This window comes from Gracilinanus agilis, chromosome 1 (assembly GCF_016433145.1).
Source record: "Gracilinanus agilis isolate LMUSP501 chromosome 1, AgileGrace, whole genome shotgun sequence".
NCBI classification, from domain to species: Eukaryota; Metazoa; Chordata; class Mammalia; order Didelphimorphia; family Didelphidae; genus Gracilinanus; species Gracilinanus agilis.
Window position 1 is genome coordinate 134,418,451 of NC_058130.1, and position 14,120 is coordinate 134,432,570.

At 38.6% G+C, this 14,120-nt stretch overlaps 1 protein-coding gene across 1 annotated transcript in view; it reads left to right on the forward strand.

Annotated features, from left to right (window-relative positions):
* Window positions 1-26: 26 nt before the first annotated feature.
* PKD1 (polycystin 1, transient receptor potential channel interacting) overlaps window positions 27-14,120 on the forward strand; it is a 125,216-nt gene continuing 111,122 nt past the window's right edge. The window contains exon 1 of the mRNA XM_044657233.1: window positions 27-313. Coding sequence (XP_044513168.1) covers window positions 27-313 — 287 coding nt within the window. The remainder of the gene's footprint in view (window positions 314-14,120) is intronic.

Below are 14,120 nucleotides of genomic sequence, written 5' to 3' on the forward strand. Positions count from 1 at the left end.
GGGCCATGCGCAGGGTGCACTGAGCGATGCCGCGGGGACAGGGGCCGCCGCTCGCAGCCCCCTCCCCGCACGGTCATGGCGGGCCCCGGCCGCCCCCTGCTCCCGCCCCCGCCCCCGCCCGACTCGCTTTCTGCCTTTGCCTGGGTCTTTGCATCGGGGGCCTCTCTGCCTCCCCAGACCTGGGCTGCCAACCCTGCGGGCTCGATTGCAACTGCACACCGGGGCCCGGCGGTGCCTGCAGCGTCAACTGCTCTGGCCGTGGTTTGCGAGGGCTTGGGCCCGAGCTGCCCATCCCGCCCGACGTGACTGCGCTGTGAGTAACCGCTCCCTACCCGCTCCTGCTCCTGCTCCCGTACGCCCTTGGGCTCCTTGCCCACTCTCTCCTCCACTTCCCTCCTGGCCCCAAGCTCCTGAAGACCCCCTCCCCACACTTAACTTTCCTCCCTCCCCAGCGCTGCCAGGATTGTGGGTGTCCAGGAGGGAAGTGGCACATCCCCGATCTCTGGATTCACGTGGAGGTGGGGCACCCTTCCTGGGTGACACATAGTGGTTGTCCTGGGACAGGTTACTGTGCTTCAACAGGCGGTTACAGTGTTTATGCTGAGACAGTCGACTTGGAGATAGGAACATCTGTCCATTGCCATCCCAATGCCTTTTTCTTTGAGGGCACAGACTCTTGTGAAAACCTGAACGATCTTGGAAGAGCATGCAAACTGGGGATCTGGGTACTGGGGACCATCTCTGCACCACTTGGCCCAAGGGCAAGGGGGCCTTCTCTTCCCTTCTTTCACGGCACTTTACCCAGTTCTTTGCCAACTGGTCTTTGGCTGGAGACACTGGCAGCGCTGTTGCCATGGCTTTGGGCCTGGAAGACAGCAAGGGGGTGGGGGAGGGACAGAAAAAGTTGTGGGTAAAGCCTGATCATTTCTAAGCAGCAGGCCTGAACTCTGGGTTTGTGCTTGGCCCATGTTTGGTCTCCATGCACACTCACCTGTTGTCACAACTCTCCCAGAGACTAGATACAATCCCAAATAGAACCACACACACTTTGACAGCAGAAGGGACATGTCTGTCTCCCTTCCTTACGTGGCTTGGTTGTCCTTTATTTGGTCTGGCTAAGAATGTGTGGGATTTAGCATGTTTTTTTTCCATGTGGAATTTTGCTAGGTTTTTGTATATGTGTGTTTCAGGAGTATCAGTATGCTTGGAGCACTGGGATGGCAAAGACACTATCACGAATCTGAATAGCATTTGGGCTTACACTGAAGCCAAGGTGGTCAGAGCCCCACAAAAATCCTTTAGGACCTTTTGTCCCAGCCTTTTTTTCCTAAAAGTTTACCCTCTGAAAGTAAAATTGTTATTACTTTTCTCCTAGACAGGGAGTAGGGGCAGACCAAATGGTGTCCACAAAAAATGATGCATGTTGAGAGTGAACAAGGACAACCTAGAACCACAGTTTTCAACAAAAGTTAGAACTTCATTGTGGTAAAGAAGGAAACCCACAAGGAGGAGAGAGGAGGCACCAGGCAGGCCAATCTGATGTTCTGTCTAGAATTGCAGAGAACTTTCACAAATTAGGAGGTGTTTTAAGGGGCTCAGTTTTAATTTTTGTTGAATTGCTTTTCTCGAACAAGTGTCTGGTTCCTAACACCTTCCCTATTTTCAAAGTTAGAATTGTTGTTTTACTGTTCACATCCAGTCACTTAGGAATGCAAACTGTCCACTCAAATCTCTGGTGTATTCCTTATATTGTTCGTGAGTTCCAGGTCCAACATTCCCCTAGGATTTAGCACTGGTGCCTGATGACCACCAAGCCTCTGGAGATATAAGTCCAATATCCTGGAGTGCTCTGTGTTACATTATTCTGCCTGTTTGAGCTCAAACTCAAATTGTAGATTTCCCAGAATACGTAAGTCTAAATCAGTCTTGTGCCTCATGGGCACTGGGTTCTAGGAGAGTGGCAGGCTTATCACTACTTGTTATATCTTTTATTATGTTATTAAGTACTATGTAATAGTTATTATATACAGATTTTTGCTTATCAAATTGAGTTGATTGCTTATGAATTACAATGTTGAGTAAAACTCATATATACAGTTAAAAATAAAAAAGACAGACCACTATTACAGTGCTTAGGAGGAAATAAGTGGTCATTTGCCTGAAAAGGAGGCCAAAAGGGAAAAATATCTGCACACCTCACTTTTCCATTATTGGCCATAGCATCTTATACTTGGAGCTGAAAAGGACCTTAGAGCTCCTCTAGGCCAGAGGTGTCAAACTCAGGTCCTCAGGCTGCATATAGATGACCCCTTCAAATTCTGCATTGTGGTCTGAGCCAGATGAAATGGTAACTAAGAAATGTTTAACAAAATTATTTTTTAAAACCCCAATATAGATAATGTTAAGTTATGGTGTTCAAAATCAGTATGTGGCCTGCAGAAATCTGTCTCTATTCGAGTATGACATTGCTCTAGGATAATCCCTCTATTTTAGAAATGAGGAAACTGAGGCCCTAGAGAGGTTACCTTTCAGAGTCAGAAATTTGGTAAGTGGCAGAGCTATCATTTGAATTTAGAACCTCTGATTACAAATACTAGTAGTCATGGAGATCACTGAGACAGATAATGCAAAAAATCATTTTTGGATTTGGAAAATATTATGATATTTTGGAGCAGATGTACATTAGTGATTTAGGGCAGTGTTTAAAATGAACTTAAAAGTTTTTAGCCCATATGATGATAGTATCAGGTGACCCAGACCCAGGTGCTGGTGACCTGGGGACTTCACATTTGATGTGAATAAGCCAAATGCAAAATATTTTCACTTTGGGGACAGTGGGAAGGAAAGTAGGAGCCAAATTCCACCTATCCTTCAAGACCTAGAGCAAACAGTTCTTCCTTTCTAGACCACTATTTGGCATGGACTCTTAGAAATATTACATGTATCAAAAACATTGTTGCTTTGAATTGTTATTACCCTCTGCTATAATTAATATATCTTATTCTTTATTGTATATTCCATAGCATTAAAATGAAGAATGTGAAAGGAGAAAGTTTATTCAAAATGGGCACTGAGTGACTATTTCTCTTCATTTTTGGGGGGATGAGGTATGGAGATAAAGGAGAATAACTATCCAATCTCTACTGAGCCTTGGAAATCCAGATAGGAAATTTCAATTTGATTCCTTTGGATATGTTTCTTTATGAAGGTTTAATTTCCACTTCTGACATTACAAGCTATATAATTGAGGAAAACTCACTTCTCCTGTTCTATGTCTCAATTATTTATTTTTTCAGTTAATGCTTATTTTCTTTCCCTCCCTGTTCTCTCTACATTGGAGAAAAGGAAAACAAAAATAAGTTGCATAGTCAAGCAAAAGAAAATCCCATGTTTAAAGTGTCCAAAAAAAAAAAAGTTCTTTTCTGCATCTCGAGTCCACGAATACTCTTTCAGGGAGTGGCATGCTCTAACACCAGTCTCTTGAAATCATGGTCATTCATTGCATTGATCACAGTTCTTAAATCTTTCAAAATTATCTTTACAATGTTGTTATTATATAAATAGTTCTGGTTCTGCTCACTCTACTCTTCATCAGTTCATACAAGTCTTCCCACGTTTTCTGAAAATGTCCTTTTCATAATTTCTCATGACACAATAGTGTTCCAAAATATTAACATACCATAACTTGTTTAACCATTTCTAAATAAGAGGTGCCCCCTTAGTTTCAAGTTGTGCCTCAGCTTTTCAAAGCACAGCTCAAGTGGCATCTCATGCTTGAGGTCATTCCTGCTTCCTCTCAAATAGTTAGCATTCTTTCCTTCTTGAAATTACTCATATAATTTTTCTTTACTGGAGTACATGTTGCATCTCTTTAGTAGACTATAAGCCCTTCAAGAGCAGAGACTGTTTCATTTTTGTCTTTGTATCCCCAACCCATACCACTTAGAGCCTTACATATTAATATTAATATACTTAATACATATTTATTGAATTGAATTAAATTGATAATCAATCAGCATTTACTTACTTCAAATATTAGTTTTTATGATCCATAGTTCCCTTATCTTTAGGACTGGGTTATAATCTCTATATCCTATGGTTGTGGAAAAAAATACTTGCAAAAATTAAAGTGCTAGCAAATGCAAAATTTTCTTTTAAACAAGGAAGCCTTGCGGGCAAAACTGGTATTGTTGGGGGCTAAGAGTAGAAGGAGGAGGCTTTTCCAGTCCAATCAATGGTTATTAAGTACCTACTATGTATCAGATAGTATGCTGAGCACTGGGGATTTAAAAAATAAGGACAGTCTCTGCCCTAAAGAAATTTATAATCTAAACGGGCCAGGGAGAACAACACACAAAAGAAGACGGAAGGTAAATAAATACTGGTCTATCATTATTTTGTGGAGTTGAAACTAGGAAGAGTAGCAGATACAAAGTGAAGTGAGCTGAGGGTCTAGTTTCCGCCTGCTATAAAGGAAGGCATTGGGAGGAGTTTGGAACTGCCTTGGCCAACAATCCAGTCAGAGGAGAGGAGAGACTGAGGGAGGTGGAATGAATCAAGGCCTGAGTTAGCAGCATTCAAGTTTCCTTCCTATAGTCCTTATCCTCATAAGATTAGGCGTCTTTATAAAAATTGAAAACTAGAAAGACCTTATTACTAGAGGTCTTCAGGTAGAGCAATTGGATGATCATTTATCAGGGATGGGTTGAATGGGATCCCTGCTCAAGTGCAGGTTAGACTAGATGACTTCAAGGGTGTTTCTCAGTGTCAAATTCTAGTATTCTAGGTTGGCCTGCCTACCTGTCCCAGGGTGGATCCATTCTTTGAGTCTTTACATCTAGAATCATTCTTGTATAGGGATTGTGTAGACAGTTGTGGCATCTGTCATGAGGATGGTAGGAAGTATTTCCATTCTCTAAGGCAGTGATGGGCAAACTACTGCCCTTGGGTCAGATGCTGTCCCCCTGAACCTTTCTATCCTAATCTGATGAATACAATGAGTAGGATACAATATAATGAAACTTCAAAAGAGTTGCCTTAGAAACAGACTGACAGATGAGCATTTCCTTTCCTTTGGTCCCCTCTTTAAAAAGTTTGCCCATCACTGCTCCGAGGAATGGAAAATGTACTATGGAGAAGTCAAGCAAACTGTCTAGCATCATGTAAGTGAGTGGATCAGGAGATAGCTAATCATCAAATTCCTAGGCAGATCCTCTCTATCTTCTAGTGAGATCCAAGACTAAATATTCTGAAGGGCTGGAAACTTTGATCCATAAAAAGATGGGATCGTGTTTAGTGTTTTGAGACATTTTGGTATGGGTGGCAAAAAATTCTGTATTTGGAGTTAGAAAACCTAGGTTTTAATCCTCACTATCATTTATCTGAACTCCGACAAGTCACTGAATGCTGATGGCCATAAGTTTCCTCCTCCATAAACCTAAGGCGTTCATACAAATTGGCAAAGATGATAAAAGATGGAAATCATATCTAAGGGGAATGAGATGGCAGGCGTACTGTTAGTGGAGCTATTCATTAGCCCATCATTTGGAGAGTAACTAAACAATCTTTAGTCTAACACAATTTGGAATTATTCTTTGAAAAAAAAAAAAAAAGACTGAAATGGCCATATCCATCGAACCAGATATCCTACTGTTGGCATATACTCCATGGAGGTCAAAGATCTAAAGGTCTCATAAGTACCAAAATATTAATTGCAGCATTTAATACATTTCCACATTTGACCTATAAGAGATAAATGCAAGAAAGTTTATACTTTCTAGTTAGGAAGATCTGGTGGAACAGAAATATTGTCACCCACATTTATCTGAGAGTGGGTATAGGATTCCTAGTGTAAACTGACTAAGCCTGTTGGAATCACCCTTCCCTCCTGTCTTGGATAGGAGTACTGGCCAGTGCCAATTAGTACTAACTTAATATTTTAGTGTGAATACAGACAGCCCCCAATTAACTGGGCCTGACCTATCTACTTTGTATATTAGTGATGAGATTTTTTTTGTCCTGAACAGCCTTTTTGCCTGAGGAATGCTAATTTGTTTGTTTGGGGTTTTTTTAGATTAAAAAAATTTTTTAATAACAGATTTCCATAAGTTTTTCCAAGTTATTGTCTTCCTCTCTTCTTCCCAACCCCCTCCTGGAGCTGAAAAGCAATTCAATCTGGGTTATACATATATTATCATGCAAAACATATTTCTGTATTATTCATTTTTGTAAGTGAATAATCCTATAAAACCAAAACCACAAAACATATACCCAAATAAACACTCGTTTGGTTTTTAAAAAAAAGTTTTGCAAATGCATTTTTACTTTCAAACTGTATCTGTATAATCCTCTTCCTTGTACTCTCCCTTTTTTTTAAAAAGATATTTTATTTTCTCAATTACATGTAGCAACAATTTTCAACATACATTTTCTGATATTATAACATTGGAATAAACTTTCTCCTTCTCTTTGTTTCTCCTTCCCAGAGAAAGTAAACTATTTGATCTGGATTATACCCATATTATCATGCAAATCATACTACCATATTGGTTATTGTTGTAAGAGAGTACTCATGTAAAACCAAAACCCAGAGGGCCAGCTGGGTGGCTCAGTGGATTGAGAACCAGGTCTAGAGATAGGAGGTCCTAGGTTCACATCTGGCCTCAGATGCTTCCTAGATGTATGACCTTGGACAAGTCACTTACCGCCCATTGCCTAGATCTTACCTCTTTTCTGCCTTGGAACCAATACACAGTATTGATTCTAAGATGGAAGGAGAGGGATTAAAAAAAAAACAAACAACCAACATCCCCAAACCCCAAAATAAAACTGTACATAAACTAATGTGAAAGATAATATCACTCCAGCAAGTAATTAAGAAGATCATCCACCATGATCAGGTGGGATTTATACCAGGAATGCAAGGATGGTTCAACATTAGGAAAACCATCCACATAATTGATCATATCAACAGTCTAACAAACAAAAATCACATGATTATCTCAATAGATGCTGAAAAAGCCTTTGACAAAATACAGCATCCATTCCTATTGAAAACATTGAAAAGTATAGGAATAGAAGGACCCTTCCTAAAAATAATAAACAGTATATACCTAAAACCATCAACAAGCATTATATGCAATGGGGATACATTAGAAGCCTTCCCAATAAGATCAGGAGTGAAACAAGGATGCCCATTATCACCTCTATTATTCAACATAGTACTAGCAATAGCAATTAGAGAAGAAAAAGAAATTGAAGGTATCAAAATAGGCAACGAGGAGACTAAGCTATCACTCTTTGCAGATGATATGATGGTCTATTTAAAAAATCCTAGAGAATCAACTAAGAAGCTGGTAGAAATAATCAACAACTTTAGCAAAGTTGCAGGATACAAAATAAATGCATATAAATCATCAGCATTTCTATATATTTCCAACACATTAGAGCAGCAAGAGGTAGAAAGAGAAAACACCATTTAAAATCACCCTAGACAATATAAAATACTTGGGAATCTATCTACCAAAAACAAACATAGCAATTATACGCTATCTACCAAAAACAAACAGAGCAATTATACGAAAACAACTACAAAACACTTTCCAAAAAAATAAAACTGGATCTCAACAATTGGAAAGCCATTAATTGTTCATGGGTAGGACGAGCTAACATAATAAAAATGAACATTCTACCCAAATTAATTTACCTATTTAGTGCCATACCTATCAAATTACCAAAAAACTTCTTTACTGAATTAGGAAAAACTATAACAAAGTTCATTTGGAATAACAAAAGATCAAGAATATCAAGGGAAATATTGAAAAAAAAATGTGAAGGAAGGGGGCCTAGCAGTACCAGATATTAAACTATACTATAAAGCAGCAGTCATCAAAACAATATGGTACTGGCTAAGAGATAGAAGGGAGGATCAGTGGAATAGACTTGGGGTTAATGACGTCAGCAAGACAGTGTATGATAAACCCAAAGAGCCCAAGTTTTGGGACATGAATCCACTATTTGACAAAAACTGCTGGGAAATTTGGAAAACAATATGGGAGAGATTAGGTTTAGATCAACATCTCACACCCTACACCAAGATAAATTCAGAATGGGTGAATGACTTGAATATAAAGAGGGAAACTATAAATAAGTTAAGTGAACACAAAATAGTATACCTGTCAGATCTCTGGGAAAGGAAAGATTTTAAAACCAAGCAAGAGTTAGAGAAAATTACAAAATGTAAATTAAATGGTTTTGATTATATTAAGCTAAAAAGCTTTTGTACGAACAAAAACAATGTAGTCAAAATCAGAAGGGAAACAACAAATTGGGAAAAAATCTTTATAACAAAAAACTCTGACAGGGATCTAATTACTCAAATATAAAAGGAGTTAAATCAATTGTATAAAAAAATCAAGCCATTCCCCAATTGATAAATGGGCAAGAGACATGAATAGGCAATTCTCAGGTAAAGAAATCAAAAGTATCAATAAGCACATGAGAAAGTGTTCTAAATCTCTAATAATTAGAGAAATGCAAATCAAAACAACTCTGAGGTATCACCTCATACCTAGCAGATTGGCTAAAATGAAAGAAGGGGAGAGTAATGAATGTTGGAGGGGATGTGGCAAAATTGGGACATTAATGCATTGCTGGTGGAGTTGTGAAATGATCCAGCCATTCTGGCTGGCAATTTAGAATCATGCTCAAAGGACTATAAAAGAATGCCTGCCCTTTGATCCAGCCATACCATTGTTGGGTTTGTACCCCAAAGAGATCATAGATAAACAGATTTGTACGAAAATATTTATAGCTGTGCTTTTTGTAGTGGCAAAAAACTGGAAAAGGAGGGTATGTCCTTCAATTGGGGAATGGCTGAACAAACTGGTATATGCTGGTGATGGAATACTATTGTGCTAAAAGGAATAATAAACTGGAGGAGTTCCAGGTGAACTGGAAAGACCTCCAGGAACTGATGCAGAGTGAGAGGAGCAGAGCCAGAAGAACATTATACACAGAGACTGATATACTATGGTAAAATCGAATGTAATGGACTTCTGTACCAGCAGCAATGCAATGACACAGGACAGCTCTGAGGGATTTATGGTAAAGACGCTACCCACATTCAGAAGAAGAACTGCAGGAGAGGAAACATATAAGAAAAACAATTGCTTGAATGCATGGGCTGAGGCGGACATGATTGGGGATGTAGACTCGAAACGACCACACCAATGCAACTAACAACAATATGGAAATAGGTCTTGATCAAGGACACACGACAAAACCAGTGGAAATGTGCGTTGGCCATGGGTGGGGGGGGAGAGCAGGGGGGGAAGGGGAAAGTAGGGGCATAAAGTATGTAAACAGGTTAAAAATGAATATTAATAAATGTTTTTTAAAAAAAGAAAGATAATATCCTTTGTTCTACTTCTGACTCCAGCAGTTCTTTCTCTGGAGGTAGATAGCATTATTTGTCTTAAGTCCTTCAGAATTATTTCAGATCATTATATTGCTGAGAGTTGCTAAGTCTTTCACAGTTGATCATTGTACACTATTGCTATTACTGTGTACAGTGTTCTCCCAGGCCTGCTTATTTTGCTTCATATCAGTTAATGTAGATCTTTCCAGCTTTTTTCTGAAATCTTCTTGTTTAGTTCTTATAACACAATAGTATTCCATCACCAACATTTGTTCAGCCATTCCCCAATTGATAGACATTCCCTCAATTTCTAATTCTTTGCCATTACCAAGAGAGCTGCTACAAATATTTTTTACAAGTAGGTCCTTTCCCCGTTTTTATGATCTCTTTAGGACACAGACTTAGTAGTGGTTTTATAGGATCAAAGGGTATGCACCGTTTTATCACCCTTTGGGTGTAGTTCCAAATTGCCCTCCAGAATGGTTGAATCAGTTTACAATTCCACTAACAATTAGTTATTAGTGTCCTGTGCTCTTTCTTTATGAATGAAAAACAAAACAGCTCAGAAAAACTGGCCCAAACTGATAGAGTACCTAGCATTCTTTACCTGTGATCTACTATCTCTCTTGAGAGGAAGATAGTATGTTTTAATATTAGTTAAATGGGCACCAATATTGTACTTATTGATCATTGTACTTTCTTAACTTATTTTCTGCTGCATTTTAGTATTGTTTTAATTTCTATCATTGTGAATAATATGGTGCTCTTCGTTCTGTTTTCTTCACTCTGCAGCAATTCATATGAATCTTCCCATGTTTTCCTGAATTCCTTTTTCTTTATGATATTCAATCTCATTCATTTATCACAATTGGTTTGGCTTGTTTCTGCTGCAGTTTCCTCAGCCGATTAATTTTAATATTAACTTAAGCTAAATGGAAATAAGAGGATCAATAGTCCCTAAAAGTAGCCATATTGCTATTACTGAAATTATAATTTTTTTCTGGGTTTGCTTACATTGCTCTCCTTATCTAAGTTCTTTCCCCTCTCCATCTATCTATCTAGGTTCTACCCTTCCTTCAGGCTCTAGTTCAAGTCCCCTCTTTCATGATATCCTCAGGAACTACTCGAATGCATGATGATTTTTACTTCCCTGAAACTCTTACTTAAAAAGTTCTTATGTTCTATACTATACACAATTTATTCCTTAATCGTCTATTATCTTATATATTATTGGGTCAGTGGTCATATCAATGTAAGTATTCCTTCCAAAGGCCACAATCTATCTACTATATTTATTCCTGCCTCTTCTGTCTGACATTTGTCCATGTCCTTTCATAAACCTACCACAGAGGGTCCATCCAACATGCTAGGGACTTTCTTCTAGTTCTCTTAACATGGTAGGAGTAACAAAAGAGACTACTTAATCTGTAGGTTGTCCTTTGCTTTTACAGCAAGAATGGCCCATTCCCTCAGACCTACCATGTTTCTTGGATGACATTCTTTATGCCCATTTTCCTGCATAATCCCTCTTTTCTAATTGATTGCAGCTTGATTTTACCCACTGTGTGTCTCTTCTTGCCCTTGGGTGATGCTCAACTTAACTTCTTCAGAGACTTTGGTATTCTATGACTCACAGCCATACTTCCTCAGCAGATTTTGCTATTACAAAGATAGACCTTTGTTTTGGAGAGAAGCTCTGGGTCATTAAAAGAACTGCAAAAATTTCCATAGAAATACAAGTCTTCTCTCCTATTCAAAGTCTGGCTATTTCTTAGTTATTTTCTGCTTAGAACTGGATATACTGCAGGATTCTCAAATACTTCATTGATTCAACCATTGGTTCATTGAATTGGTTCTTTGCTATTCAGGAATATCTGGTTCCCAGTTCTCGTCTATTATTGAAGATAAAAGAAGTATTAGTTGCCTTGAAAATGCTTTGTCTAAAAAGAAAACCGAGGGAGGGGGATGTTTTATTTGGTATCTACCAATTTAATGGATTTTCTAAAGTTATAGCTTTCTATACTATCTGTGTAACATTCACACAACTAGAAATTTTTTCACCTGGGACAAAAACCAATTTTTTGGAGGGGGGGGGCAAGGGAGAGCTGGCACAGTACATTAGGGAAAACTGGGCAACTGAGTTTGCTCAAAAGACAGGGTAGGAAACATTAGTGCACAGAGGACATTGATCCTAAATACAGTCTTGCCAGAAAGAGGGATGACCTCTCATCCTCTTCCTCATTCCTCAGCTGGTTTATAATATTGATCTCTTTTCCTCTCTTCTTCTTTCTCTCCAATGGCTTACCTTCCACCCTATCCCTGAGAGGTGGCTGACTGATAGACTTTGAGTCATGGGGCATAAAGCAAAGGGATTAAATGTGCCCTTCCTGAGTTGGCACTTAGAACAAAACCCTTGTTTCCCCTCCCTAGTTGTGGCTTTAATTGTAAGTACACATGTGCACACGCAGTTGAGATTTCTTTTTTTTTTTTCCTGTGCACATGATACACTGGCATTGAATTGGGAAACACTTCTTTTTTTTTTTTTTTTAAACCCTTACCTTCCATCTTGGAATCAATACTGTATATTGGTTCCAAGGCAGAAGAGCAGTAAGGGCTAGGAAACACTTTTTTTCAGATATTCACTGAGAAAAAAGTCCAGATCCTACTTGGTATGATTTCTCTTGTCCAGAGATTCATAGGAGAAGACATAGCTTGTCTTGATATCTTGCCAACTTCTGATTGCCTTTTCTTTCATGGACCTTTCTACCTCTCCTTCATGTCCAGTGGCTTTTGGCTTCCATGTTTGTAGATATGGGCAGTGAATGAGGGTAACTCTTTCCAGCTATTCTTCTCTGATCCACTTACATCATCAATTCACTCATCATCAAAGGTTCCTGGAACTGTCTCACATCTTGGCATCTGGGAGCACTTGGGACTATAAGATGGCTGATTCAGAGAAAAGAGTTTAGTATCTCTGATAAGATTTGGTGGGATGGGTTTAGATGAGGAGCAGATAAAACTGAGGAGGAAAGGGGTATGGAAAAACCCTCAAAAACCCTTTTTGCTGAGTAGGGAAGGAATTTTAGAGGTTTATAATTTTGTGAGGTTAAAATTTTCTTAATAATTTTTGTTTTTTACTTTAACTTTATATTTCTGGCACCTAATCCAGTTCCTTGCACCTAACAAATGTTTAATCAATGTTAGTTGGATTGGATTGCATATTTGCCTTCCTCTTAGATGTAGCAAAACACTAAGACATTTATGAGAGATAACCAGGGTTCCTTGTATTTAAGAATGAATGTACCCCAGCGTGTCTCCATAAACCTGGCTCTGAGAATGTGAATATTCCACCCTGCCTGCTGGAATATTGTGACTGATAGTCTATCAATCAATGTATCTAATTTTTAGATTGGTTTATGATTCTATTGTGAAGAATAATAATTTGTTCAATTAAGAACCTGTTTCCCTGATTATATACTTTTATTAACTTAGCCTTGTCTTAATGAAATCCAAAGTGTGACCTATGCATATGGAATAGGCTTTTAAGAGCCAGACTACATCCATCTGGCAGGTCCCCTCAAGACCAGTTTGAGGAATCTGGCTTAAGTCAACAGGCTTTCATTGAATTCCTCCTTGGTACTGTGGGACAAAGGAGAACTGAATTCACAGACAGAAGACCAAGATTCAAATTTCAGCTCTTTCCCTTATTATCTCTTTGTCCTTTGCCAAATCTCTTAATCTCTCTAAGCCTTTATGTCTTCATTTTTTAACATGTCTAGGGGGTGGAGGTGAGAAGGAAAGGTTGGACAGATGGCCTTCTAAGGTACCTTCTACCACCTGATCTGTAATCTTAAAAGAAATAGAAAACATGATCCTTGATTTAAAAGAGCTAAGTAATTGATCAAGGAGATAAAAGAGAAATTCATGAAACAAATAAAAAGCAATATTAAGTTTTCTAGCAAGTGTTGAATTAGGATCCATGTGCTGTGTGAGTTTAGAGAAAGACATCTGTGCATCCTGTGCTGGCCAGGAAGGACTTTGTGGAAGAAGTAGCCTTTTAAAGAGTGGGAACACTTTGGATACATGGAGAGAGGAGATAAGAATTCACTTCCTTGCAGAAGAGATAGAATAATTAAAAAAAAAAAAGGCAAATGTAGAAATTAAACCAACATACATGCTTCTTGAAAAGAGATTGTCCTGGCAAGAAGGTGGCAAGCAGTGAAAGAGAAGGCTGATTAGTACTAATAGCTAGCATGTATATAGCCCTGTATAAATATTATCTCATTTGATCCTCAAAATAACCTGGAAGGTAGGTGCTATTTTTATCCCCATTTTACAGATGAGGAAACTGAGGCTCAAAGATATTAAATGACTTGCAAAGGGTCACATAGCTTGTAAATATCTACGGCAAATTTTAACTCAGATCTTCTTGATTCCAAGTCTAGCACACTATCCATTTTTCTGCCTAGATGTCTAGGTAAGTTGGGACCAGTTGATGGTGGCCTTGAATGCCAAGCTGAGGAACCTAGTTTTGATCTAGTAGGAACCAGTACATCATTGTGATTTTTTTTTGAGTAAGATAATGATATACTGGTTTAAAACAGTGTTTTAGGAAAATTGATCAACAGCAAAATGTAGGAGGAGACTGGAGATGGAAAGAATTGGATTCAGAAAAATTACTCAGGAATCTTTTAGAGTAATA